Genomic DNA, 12888 nt, shown 5'->3' with positions numbered 1-12888 from the left:
TGATACAAATATGGCAAAGTAGCCTTAAAGTGATAGCTACACAGGGATGCTTTTAAAAGTAACTTACATGTAGCAGTAACAAATAGTTAACCTGTTCCATTACTGAATTTCCTCTCTTAATGATACATTTGCACAAACGTCATCCTTATTATGAAAACATTTCTTTCGAAATTTGAATGAGATGAAAATGTCATTAACCTCTGTTGTAAAACTGCAACATTTTGAACAACAAGGTTGACTCATGAATTTCAGCTGATCCTGAATCAATTAATTTACATCATCTGTGAAATGCAGAGCTGAACAATATATGCCAATGTATTAATACATTTCAGTTGGAGTAGAGTGAATACATTGTATCCCTGAAATGCCCTTGTCCCCTTTAAAATGTCTAAATAATCCAATAAATGAGTTTCCAATTTCTTTTTCTTTGTCCTTCTTTTAACACATTGCTGCCATCCCTGAAATGTACAGGTGCTGCCAAACCCAACACACTGTGTCCTATCATCTCCTGAGTCTGACATGTCTGCTATGCGTCAAACTAGATTATTGTATCTTTCCCTGCAGTGGTCTTTGGGATGGAGGCAAGAGTGCAGCAAGTCAAGGATGGAACCAAAACCCATTTGTCTTTCCCGTACACGTCAACACTGGGGCCTCATAAGTTGGAGTCCGTCTCTGAGACAGGGAAGTAGCCATTTCTAGTCATGGTGGCTTCTCCCTCAGGAGCAAAGATGGCCAGCAACTTCTCCTGCTCCCTCTTGGTTTTGGGTAAGGTGTCACATGGTGTGGTGAGCAACTTGATGCGCTGTAGAGAGATAAACCACTATTAATGGGCTCCAGACTTGATCCTTTTTATTGAATAAATTCCACAATGGGTTACGTTCAAGGTAGGTCCAGGATCAGAAGGGTTGGGGACAAGTTCATAAGAAGTCTGTTTAATACCGAGGCCAGAACTGGACAAGAGGAAATTTGTGGGGCCATATCTATCACAAATAGTAGCAGAGTGGCGCAGCGGAAGCGTGCTGGGCCCATAACCCAGAGGTCGATGGATCGAAACCATCCTCTGCTATATTGATGTGTTTTGGGGCGGCAGTAGCTCAGTCTATAGGTGACTTGGCTGGGAACCGGAAGGTCGCATGAACTCATCGTGGACTGGTGGCTGGAGAGGTGCCAGTTCATCTCCTGGACACTGCTGAGGTACTGTTGACTAAGGCACCGAACCCCCAACTGCTCGGGGCGCCGGTCACTGGCAGCCCCCTCGCTCTAACATCTCTCCATTAATTGCATGTATATAGGTCATGGGTGTGTATTTTGGGCCTGTGTGTGTGTGTAAAATGAAAAAATAATAATAGAGTGAAAATTGAATTTCCCCACTGCGGGACAAATAAAGGAATTCTTCTTCTTAACCACTCGAGTTTAATGCCTAACCTTAACCACCTTTTGATCCTTAAGCAAATCTTGTGTTACCATGCAGACATGACCAACCTGCACCAATGAGGCTGAAAAATTAAGCCAAAACATGCTGTGCCACTTGAGGCTGGCTCCAAAAGTGAGTCAATCCCCATAGACCTGCATGTTAAAATGCTCAACTTTAGTTCCATATACTCCTTTAAAGGTCCCATTTTATAAAAAAAAAATAAAAAGGTGAGATTTACATGTCTGTTGTGATTATAAAGCAGGTCGAGGAGCTTAATGCCAGTATCTGAACTCTCAATCCAAAGAGAAATGCACACAGCTCGTATTCAAAAACTGTGCCTTTAAATGAGCCGTCAGGACTTCTGTACGGTTGTGATGTCACAACTATAATCTATATAGGTAAAAAGTGCTGCTACAGTGCTGTTACAGTCATTCCCCGACTGCAATAATGATGCAGAAGGCCCTGATGCGGAAGACTGGGACACATTGACCAATCAGAGCAGACTGGGATTTTTTTAGGAGGGGGTCTTAAAGAGACAGACGCTCGAACAGATCGTATCAGACAGAGGGTGAATACAGGTATATTCAGACAGACAGTATGAGAAACTTAAAGGGTTTTTTGAACATTAAAGCATGTAAACATGTTCTAATAGAAACCCAAAATACAAGTGTCAATTCTGAAAATGTCCCTTTAAATATCAGACACAGAGTTGAAAAAATGAAACTAGGTATGAGTTAACTTAAGTCTGACAAAAGCTCCTACCTCACTTTAGACCTTAAAATAGCTTTATAGGGATGAAAACTTACCTCTCTGAATGTCCCTTGGGTGGTGCTGATCTTGTACACCATCCAGAGCGGGATGCAGACCATGGAGGTGAGAGCAAGCAGCCAGCCAATGGCATAGCCCCACCACGGGTACACATACTCATTGTTGTACTTAAGAGGGGTATACTTGATGAGAGAGAAGGCAAAGGTACCCTGGAGAGACAAGTAGACAAGAGTCACCATTGGTGAAGAGTGAACAGCTGATTTGTTTTGATTTCGTGGAGAGGAGAGGAGAGGAGAGGAGAGGAGAGGAGAGGAGGCTTCAGTTGCTGTTAGCCTTTGTCATTTTTGGACAGCCTTGATACTACTTAATTAGTTTGTTGTCTCACAATGCATGTGGCTGGGGTGAGGAACAACCAGCAGTACTTGATGTAAGGTCCTGGGCGGTAGCCAATCATGTCCTCAATATTATCATAAAAGCGATCTGCACCTGGAAAAACAGAGTAAAGACATTTCTACCCAATGTCTGCAAATGATTAGCATAAATACTCCACAGTGTGGTCACTCATGAAACACATTTGAACACAGCTTACCATAGACCCATGCGATGCAGACAGTCTCAAAGATGGCCATGAAGAGAAGACACATGCCACTGGCTGCATAGTAATCAAAGAGCTGGAAAACATACATGCCGCCCTACAAAGAGAGAGATATAAAGCACAGAGTCAGCGTTATATTGGGAAAGCTAGCGGCTACAATTTCATTTGTTTTACCATAAAACATATTAGGAATGATTTTAAATACTAGAATCGTATAACAGAAGTTTATTCTAAATGTATTCAGCGCTCTCCATATTAATACGTCAACCTCCAGCCACAAACAAACCAAAGAAAACAGAAATATAAAGAGTAAATAAACTAAAATCAGATGGAATTGCTTGTGTGAGCATTCTACAAAGATCCCAGACTTTTTACAATTACAATTTTTGTAACTTTTATTTAACTTGCAGGTGTTTTTTTTTGTATGCAATTGATTACACAATCAATACAGTGGTCCACAGATATAGACAGGGTTCCTACACATTCTGGGCCAAAGGATTTACCTGACATTTCTATTACTTTAGACCAAATTTTCAGAACCAAACCTTCTGTGAAATGATGGTCTGCTCTGCTCCCCTCACTTACAATATCCGTCAAAGGGACTTAAAACTAAGTGAACTGGTCTCTCTGCCGGATGTTCTTATAAACACAACAAATGGTAAATAAATGATACTTGGTCACTGCAGTTATTTTAATATTTCGACAAGTTAATGTTTTGTTTTGTTTGTTGTCTGTAACTTTGTAATGCTGATGACTTGGCCAGGTCACCCTTGTAAAACAGATCATTGATCTCAACGGGTTTTACCTGATAAATACAGGTTCAATGCAATATAAAATTGTCTATAAATTATATATATATATATAGCTAGCAATCAGACATAAACAATAATACTATTGTTCATGTGCTGTCTTCCTGTTGTCCCCATTTGGATAGAACATTTGGTGGTTAAAAAAAACAAAAAACAATGTCCATGACTCTTTCAAAACCTTTTGATTTGTTTTAAATTCCATTACTTTTTTCAAGTTTTCCATGAGCACAGGAACCCTGTATATAAGGGGATCAATAATGTGGAGTCACCTGTGAGGGTATTTAATAACACAAAGCATGAACGGGGTACATCATGACATTGTCAGGGAATCAATGAAAGCACCGAGCAATACAGCTAAAACATGTGAAACCTTTAGATGGCATACTTCACATATTAAAATATATAAAGATATCTACTCTTCTATTGTTAATATTTAAAGATACACAAGTCTGTGAAAGAGATTTGAAAAGCTGAAGCCCAAAACTAGAGACTTCAGACATTCTTGAGACTTACCTAAGACGTGTCGCACAAAACCTTTGACTTGCTTGAGCTTACAATATGATGACTTGTTGACACCTCTGCAGAGCATTCATGTTTCCAGCTGTGCAGAGGTGAAACCATGTCAACTAGGTTGTACTCAGTAAGGGCTTATTTTAGCAGAACAAGGCATCCTGTCCTGGATTATCCCTAAACCACCATCGGGTGCAACAACTCGATTTGGAGCGTAGGTGTGTGTGTTAAACTAATTTCAGAGTAGATATTAAATTATCTATGAATGATGCATTTCATCATGCTAGGAAATATACAGTATAATAAAGGAAAACACATTAAGCATTGAAATGTAAAAATACACTGAATGCACAAACTGTCTACACAAACTGTCCTTAAACATTTCAGTAAAACCGTCTTTATGCCTGCAGATGTTTGTCTGTGTGTGTTCTCAGTGTGTGTGACCCCCCCTCGCCCGTACCTCCATCAGCATGATGAGGCCCATGAAGAAGGAGAAGAAGGACACAGCTAACAAGAAGAGCTCTCTGCGGTTTTTACGTCTGAACACAGCAGGGTACATGTCGACTATCGCCGTCACAAGGCTCTCGACACACACAAACTGATGGGAAGGAGGTCAGAGGGGTGAGGAAAAGAGGGGAAGAGGAAAGGAGGGGGAGAGGAATGGAGGGGGAGAGATGTGAGCACAGAAGAATGACAGAAACTCTTTTTGTTTGTCAGCTATAAGGCTATAATGAAGGAAAGACTTGCCCTTCTGGCTCAGTTAACAACAGCTGGTGACATTTCCATTTCCAAGCCACCAGTGGTGCAGAAAGTACTCAGATCCTTTATGTACATAAATACTAATAAGTACTAATACAACACTGTAAAAAAAAAAATAAACTACTCCGTTACAAGTAAAAGTCCTGCACTGACAATGTTACTGTAGTAAAAGTATGCAAGTACAATCAGGGAATTGTACTTAAGGTGTTAAAACTAAAAGGACAAAAAAAAGGAAAAAAAAGAAAATCAATACAAATCAACCCAAAATAATAAAAAATAATTTAAAAGAAACGTGGAAAATCCTCATTTTTGAGAAGCTGGAATGTTTTTCCATTAAATGATTATCAAAACAGGCCACACAAGAGCAACATGAGGGCAAAAAAAAAGGTTTAAAGCAGTTCTTAGGGTTCTTTCTGGCATTTTTACACTTCTTTTGTAATCTTAAAAATGCTCCGAAGTTTCGGACCTCCAACTAGACAAAGTGCACTGGAATGCCTGTCAGAGTGGAACCTCCTAGTAGAGAATTCGGGGGAGCTCGACCTATGGCACTTGAACCCAGCATTTCTCTCTCAATGATCATCAGAAGTCAGGCAGGGGGAAGTGGGTAGGACTTTGGAGGGAAGCGCTGTGAAAAAAACAAGAAAGGTAAGAATTGATTTAAGGGACTCGAAGGTACCTACCTGGCTGTCAAGCCCCAGAAAAACAATCATGATGAAGAAAAGGGCGGCCCACAGAGGAGAGAAAGGCATCATGGCCACAGCGCGGGGGTAAGCTATAAAGGCCAAGCCAGGACCTACGGACACGTGTAAAACAATGTAAACAGGAGGATATACAAACAGTTTACTCTTTTTGCTATTCAATTGCTATTCCCTTTTCTCAAAGCCTTGAATGTAGTCGATGAAAGTCTCACCAGATTCTGCCACTTCTGAGATGGGGACATTCTGTTCAAAGGCCATGAATCCCAGGATGGAGAAGATTGCAAAGCCCGCGACAAAACTAGTGCCGCTGTTCAGAAAGCACAACGACAGGCAGTCTCTGCAACACACAGCACAATTTGGAGATTCATATCGGCGGTTTCTAGCATCATTGAGCTTCAGATTACATTCGATGATCAAGTCAAAATGTCGTGGACCAATTAGGATTCTTTTTTTCCATATTGGACCGTGTAAACATGTCCTTCTTATATGGAAAAGTACTATTTGAGCATGTAATCAATCATGCATATCATGTTTACATACTTGTAACAGTTATTGTTGTATTTGTTGTAGCTTCCCAAAGCAGTCAGTGACCCTAAACAGATGGCATAGGAGAAGAAGATCTGGGTGCCAGCATCCATCCACACCTTTCACAGAAAACAAATAAAACATCATAAGAAACCACTGGAACAGTTGCTTAATTACACAGCATGTAGGCACACATAGTCCTTAGGTTGGTGTACTGTTTATACACACACGTGCCTTGTAGTGTTAAGATAATTCACAGGAATTCACGTGCACGTTCATAATCATTGACTATTGTAGCTGCCCGATAGTGAACTGTTGAGAATCTGTTATTGGTCTTGTAAGTCTCAACACTGATTAACGAACCAAAATTCCATAAATAGAGAGTGCAGGATCTGTAACGGATACAGTCAAAACTCGTACTTTTCCACCAGTAAAAGAAGAAATAGATGAAAAGTTAGCCTTGTGATGAAAGAGAGACCCCATTATAATGAGTGACTTTATCAAAATAATGACTTAGTATCGTCAATTAATGAGATTTTCTTAAATTAATGAGTTAGTATCTCAAAATATTGAAAAACTTTCTTTAAATATTGAGACTCTATGTCATTATTTTTGAGATACTAAGTTTGAGAAAGTTTATCATTATAATGACTTAGAGGATCTTTTTTTTAATACTTTGGCGTAAATTACCATCCATACTAATCAAACACAAAAAAGTGACTGAGGGGAATGAAGAGGCAGCCTTCATAGAGAGATTGAGAAATTGCAGATTGATTCATTATTACTGTTGTGTGTTTACTTGTTTAGTTTAGTTTTGTGGCAAAACTAGCATATGACATAGTTAGAGTTAGACAACACAGTAATAACAGAACTTAACAACAAGAGGGATGCAAGACACTTCTGATCTTTGCTAGTTTGAGTCGAGCAGAGCCAGTTAAAACTTCCTTGTCCTCCCGGTGGAGGGGTTAGCTGACTGTCAGTCCCGGTAGAGCTCGTGTTTACAGTCCCAGTGGTGTCCTGACCCTGCATTTAATCCCTGCTGTGCCTGCCTCTTTCATGGAGAGCAGATGGACTCAGCAGAAACTAGGCTCGCCAGCAGAGATCTATGGGATACCTCGCCCACAGCGATCACTAAAAATCTACTAAAAGGCCCCTCATAGGGAATTTATGGTTTTGTGTAATGGTGATGGATCATTTAAAGCTTGTTTGTGTGACACCGTTGTACCTGCGGGTCCGCCAGCCGTCCCAGGTCTGGATAAAGGTAGAACTGGATGCCAATCCCAGCGCCCGGCAGGGTGAGCCCTCTGATCAACAGCACAATCAGCATCAGATAGGGGAAGGTTGCAGTAAAGTAGACCACCTATATAGACACACACACACACACACACAGACACACACACACACACACACACACACACACACACACACACACACACACACACACACACACACACACACACACACACACACACACACACACACAGCATAATGATGCAGCATTGTTAAATATGCAAACAAATAAAGAAACATGGCAAAAAAGAAAAAATAAATACCAGATGTCATCCTTAAAGTGCTTTTTGTAAAACTAAATACATAAATAAAAAGGGACACTAGGTTACCTCACCTTTCCTGTGGATTTCACCCCCTTCCAGATGCAGAAGTAGCACATGACCCAGGCGATGAACAGGCACAGGGCCAGGTCCCAGTTCAGAGAGCCCATGTGGTCAAGGCCCGGGGAAATCCTCAGCGCTCTTCTCCTGCAGAGACAAGAGAAGAGACACAGATATGTTACAATCGTTGTCATTTTCACAACAGTAACATATCATACCAGAGGAGGTTGGGAGGTCTGAAAACTCACTCCCAGAACTCGATGACAGGAGAGGTGGCATTGAGGTTTACGGTTTGGTTGACTGAAGTGTTTCTCCTCTGAAACTCCACACAGTTTTCTGTGGAAAAAGAACAAAGATACATTCTTAAAGGTCCCATGTTGGGAAAAAGTGAGATTTCAATGTCTTTTTTAATTATAAACCACGTTGTGCTAAATTAATACTGTGAAAGTTTCAAAAATGCTCAATCCACAGGGAACTACACACAGCCTGAATTCAGAAACATTGCCTTTAAGGACTTCTGTATGGAGATGTCACAATTATACTATATATAGTGCCGCTACAGTTATTCCCCAACTGCAATAACGGTGGTGTAACACTGAGAGCGCAGACTGGGCTTTTTCGAGAGGGAAGGGATATGTTCTAGTAGAAACCCAAAATACAAGTATGAACCTGAAAATGAGCATAATATATTCCCTTTTAATGGATAAAATACATTGAGAGGAACGTGTGATGTATTTTGAAGTGCATTTGTTACCTGTGTTCCATGTGTTGTTGCAGGATGACCATGCCAGATCCCAGGAGAAGGAGAAGGACAGGTAGAAAATCCCCCAGGCCAGAACAATGATGTAGTAGAAGTTCAACAGAGTCACTATTACCTGGGTGCCATAACCAAGACCTGCAAAATAATCCATCAATTAGGTACAACAAATATATCACCTCCCCTAGAAAATTCCATCTTTACCTCCATTCGCCAACTGTTTTAGGTTTTGCCAGGAGCCCACAACGCATTCGCCTTGAGATGATATATCTGTCCTGCCTACCTTCAAACAACGGACTGATTTTTCTCCAGCAGGTAATGCCTCCCTGGCTTGTGTACTGGCCAAGGGCCGTCTCCAGGAAGAAGACAGGAACGCCACAGGTGAATAGGAAGATAAGGTAGGGGATGAGGAAGGCACCTTAATTGGAAAAAAGACCAAAGGATTTAGAATTAGAGCTTAATTATACTTTCTGTTTGTGTTACTGTGTTTTAGAAGCTGTGTGATAGCATCGAAAAATGCTGAAAATAGTTGACCACCTTTGTCCAGGCATAGGCCTAGTGACTGGTAATGTATGTTAAGTAACATTCATCTTTTATGCCTGTTTTTCCCCCTATTTAAGGGGGGCTGAAAACTTTCCAAGCATGCATTAAGTGGGCAGGTAAACACAATGTCTTTGAACTATTGCGGGGCCAATGCATAAGCAGAGCAAAACATTCATTCCCACACATATTAAAGATCCCATATTTCTGAAAAAAATAGATGTCAATGTTTTTATTATTATAAACAAGCTTGAAGGGTTATATAATTACTGCAAAAGTATCAAAACGCTCATCCACAGAGAAATGCACAGCTCGTATTCAGAAACTGTGTCTTTAAACGAGCCGTCCGGACTTCTGTATGGTTGTGATGTCACAACTATACTACAGATATGTAGAATGTGCCGTTACGGTCATTCCCCGGCAGAGACGCCGAGAACACAGATGCGGAAAAACCCCAGACACTGACCAGTCAGAGCAGACTGGGCTTTCTCTGGAGGGGGTCTTAAAGAGACAGGCTCTAAAACGGAGCGTTTCAGACATTGGGTTAAGCCCATGTTGAGTCCCCTGTGTGTGGAGCATCTTGCTGAAAGATGCCAATCTTTAGGAAACTGTACAGGACACACAATTACATAATAATGATTCATAGAGGAAGTCTCCCCCTTCACCCCTCCCTTCCTTTCTTGGATTAGCTATTAATAATTACATATTATCTATAACACACTTGTTTTTCCTGTCATCATCTCTCCAACTCCTGTTGGCACTTCATCGCTTCAATAATAATTTGGATATCAACTAGATTAACCTGGATTAAACAAAAAAAATACAGCCCGTCTAATATTTAAGAACCACAAGGTCATGTGTAGATGATGTAGCATTTTATGCACAAGTTACTACATGCAAGAAAACATACCTGAACATAAAGTGACTTGGTCTTAAGTTATGTTGTAACAAACAAGCACTAAAAGGTAAATATTGCAAGAAGACATAATAAAAAGTTATGCATAAAGTTTCTTTAAAGCTCTTTTTCTTTACATGTAAACATGAGCCACCGCCACTCTCTCCTGGGATTTTGTGTTGACGTCCCGTCGGGTGACCGAGGATGTTTGGCGTGCTCAGATTTCCGCCTCTCTGCAGGGACAGCTGCTGTGAGCAAGGAGCAACAACAGCTGCCTGACCCCGCACGGCCCTAAACCCTGACCCTGCCACCCCGTGGAGGGAGAAAGAGAAAGAGGGGCGTCCTGGTTTACCACCTACACAAGCATGCCCAAAATCAAAAGGTGGCCTGGGGTCTGATGTGGTTAACTGTGCGTCCTTGACTATATGTTTTTACTTCTTGCACCTGAGCTCAAGTGAGTCTAAGGTAAGATTCTGAATGGAGTACTCGGAGGTTCTGTAATGCTATATATGTGTGTTTGTTTAAAAAAAAAAAATTTACTGATTTCAATTTCGATTTTAAAGAACACTGTTGTTAAATGTTCAATAGCTCAGTATGAAGGTCTCTAAGCATAAGCGTGACACTTGACCTTAATATGCAAATCTTTACAATTTAGTTACACCTTCTGTCATTGCTGACATTCATTTATAAAGTCATAGAAAGTTGCAGAGGAAAGAGGCATACATTAACTCTTCACTCCATCCACTCGGCTCATCTTCCACTCACCTCCTCCGTTCTTGTAGCAGAGGTAAGGGAAGCGCCACATGTTGCCCAGGCCGATGATGGAGCCGGCGACCGACAGAATGAACTCGATCTTGTTGCTCCACTGGCCCCGTTCCTCCATCTTTTCCTCCGAGGGGGGCTTCTGGTCCTTGGATCGGCTGATGCCATTGGGGAGGTCTCCTACACACAGACGGAGAGAAGAGGGTTGCAGCAGGTTATAGAGGCTGGTTGGTGTTGGTTTGCTGCCTGAGTTGTTTCCACTAAACAGTCAAGATAACCAAAGACACCAAGTGGTTTCAGCTGCAGAGTGGGCAACAGTGGAATAAGGTAGTTTCATAATGCACTGATACAATCTGAATGTATAAAATTGTATTGATGTTAAGAATTGTAGTAAATAAACAAAGGAAGATGCACATTCAGTCGTTTTTATCTTCTATAAACAAGAGAAACACACACAGGAAGATACACTTTAATACATTGTCTATCTATAGTTGCAGTCCTTTATTATTATATATATATATATATATATACACAGTAATGAAATTGGTAAAAGTAATGACTTTAAATCAATATCAATTGAACTGAAAATCTCCAGATAATCAATTTGCAAAATTACATTTACAGCTTACCTTTCATTTCACAGCGTCTGATCTCTCTGTGTATAACTATCTTCTTACGGCTGGAGCAGTCTCTGGAAGTTTACCTGGAAATGCTCAAGTTTTAGGATTTTAACAGGACTTGGAGTGAGGGGAAGGGGGGTCTGTAATGCTAAACTTAGGCCAGCCTACTTTCTGTCACTTCCCCTGCCCATTTCAGAGCAAAGTACATCACTTGCCATGACTCCACACAAAGGTAGAGGTCAATTTCTGCTCCGCTGTAGAAACTTTATCATAAAATATATTTAAATTATGTATTTAAAGAATATAAATGAAGTGTCTCATCATATGCTTTCAGTAAAGAGAAGCACCCTTATAGTAAGGTTTAGATTTTGGGTTACATGGATTTCATGTCTGCAAGTTACATTCCAACTTCATGTCTGAAGTTTTCCCTGCTTTAAAGGGATAATAGAGAATTGTTTTAAATGGGGGCTCTATGTAATTACACATGGTCAGTGTATTACCATAGATGGGGGTCTGCACGCCCCCCGGTCTGGAGAAGCAGGCAGGAGAAAAGGCACAGAAGCTTAGAAATGTACTGCTGTGGAGGGGGACAGCAGCGAAACATATTTCAGCCACCTTAAAAACATTCTATATTAGTCAAAGTGTATAATATTTATAGAACTTGCATTGCATTCAGATAAAACTTGAATGCATCTGTTTCTAAATATAGCGAACACTTAAACTGTTGTTTTATTTTATTTCATTAAATGGAGGGGCGTTTTGCTGCTGCCCCCATCCACAGCAGTGCATTCAGTCCCTGCTGCTTCTCCAAAATAGAGACTATGACAACATAATATTTGACATGTTCGGATGCCAGATTTAGCTATAGTATCGTGTGTCTTTTTGGTGTTTGCTGGAGGGTCTCCGTACAGATATTTGTTATGTTTTTTCAGTTATGCGTGTGATGGAAGGAACAAAAAAAGTGAACAAACAGTAACGTTTTATCTTATCTACTGTATGTAATACACAGACTGTGGGTAAGTTCCTCATACAACCCCCTTCAAAAATATGAACTCTCCCTTTAACTCGGGCTATTTCACGGAAGGAGCTCATGAAATAAAGCCACAATTCATGTTGCTGATTATACACAGCAGCATTGCTACCTAGCGGATACGGCTTGAATTTCCTTTGGGATCAATAACTTTTTTGTTTTTTGATCTATCCATCTGGAGGGAGAGGAGCCCATAAAGAGAATAAAAGACCACAATGACATACAAACTGTATAAGCAGTGATTGTAAAAGGCTTTGCGAAACCAAACTGCAGTTTCAGTCATGAATTCCACTCTCAGCGGGAGAGTCGACACAACAAGCAGCAGGCGATGAAGATGTAATGGCACAAAGGAGGTTATGCAATCAATTATGTACCATTACAGTTCATTTGGTTGATGTCTTGCAGCCCCTTGTGATCGCATATTTCTAACTCTCCCCGGTCAGCACAGTGACAGAGGTGAGTGGCTCAGACGGAGGTAAAAGCAGCTGGGGTCAGTCTGCACCGGATCCGGCTGACTTAGAAGTGACAGCACCCAGAATACCCCCTCCTCTCCCTCTCAGCCCTCACCCACAATCCTCCCCTCCTCTCTTTCTTTT

At 40.9% G+C, this 12888-nt stretch overlaps 1 protein-coding gene across 1 annotated transcript; it reads right to left on the bottom strand.

The window, feature by feature from the left end:
- Positions 1–652: 652 nt before the first annotated feature.
- On the bottom strand, positions 653–10778 carry LOC310963005 (sodium- and chloride-dependent GABA transporter 2-like; the record flags this gene model as incomplete). Its single annotated transcript, XM_083935635.1, has 14 exons — positions 10646–10778; positions 8729–8863; positions 8443–8583; positions 7937–8024; positions 7703–7835; positions 7304–7438; positions 6094–6197; positions 5766–5890; positions 5536–5648; positions 4557–4694; positions 2772–2874; positions 2568–2668; positions 2221–2391; positions 653–802 (listed from the first exon to the last, which is right to left on the bottom strand). Exons 1-14 carry the CDS (start codon positions 10761–10763, stop codon positions 653–655), a joined length of 1755 nt encoding a protein of 584 aa, XP_083791761.1. The 5' UTR covers positions 10764–10778.
- Between the last annotated feature and the right edge of the window lie 2110 nt (positions 10779–12888).

The sequence above is a fragment of the Echiichthys vipera genome (genome assembly GCF_963691815.1).
Source record: "Echiichthys vipera genome assembly, chromosome: 20".
Taxonomy (NCBI): domain Eukaryota; kingdom Metazoa; phylum Chordata; class Actinopteri; order Perciformes; family Trachinidae; genus Echiichthys; species Echiichthys vipera.
Note: the sequence above shows the minus strand (reverse complement) of the source record. Positions and strands in the feature narration are given on the sequence as shown.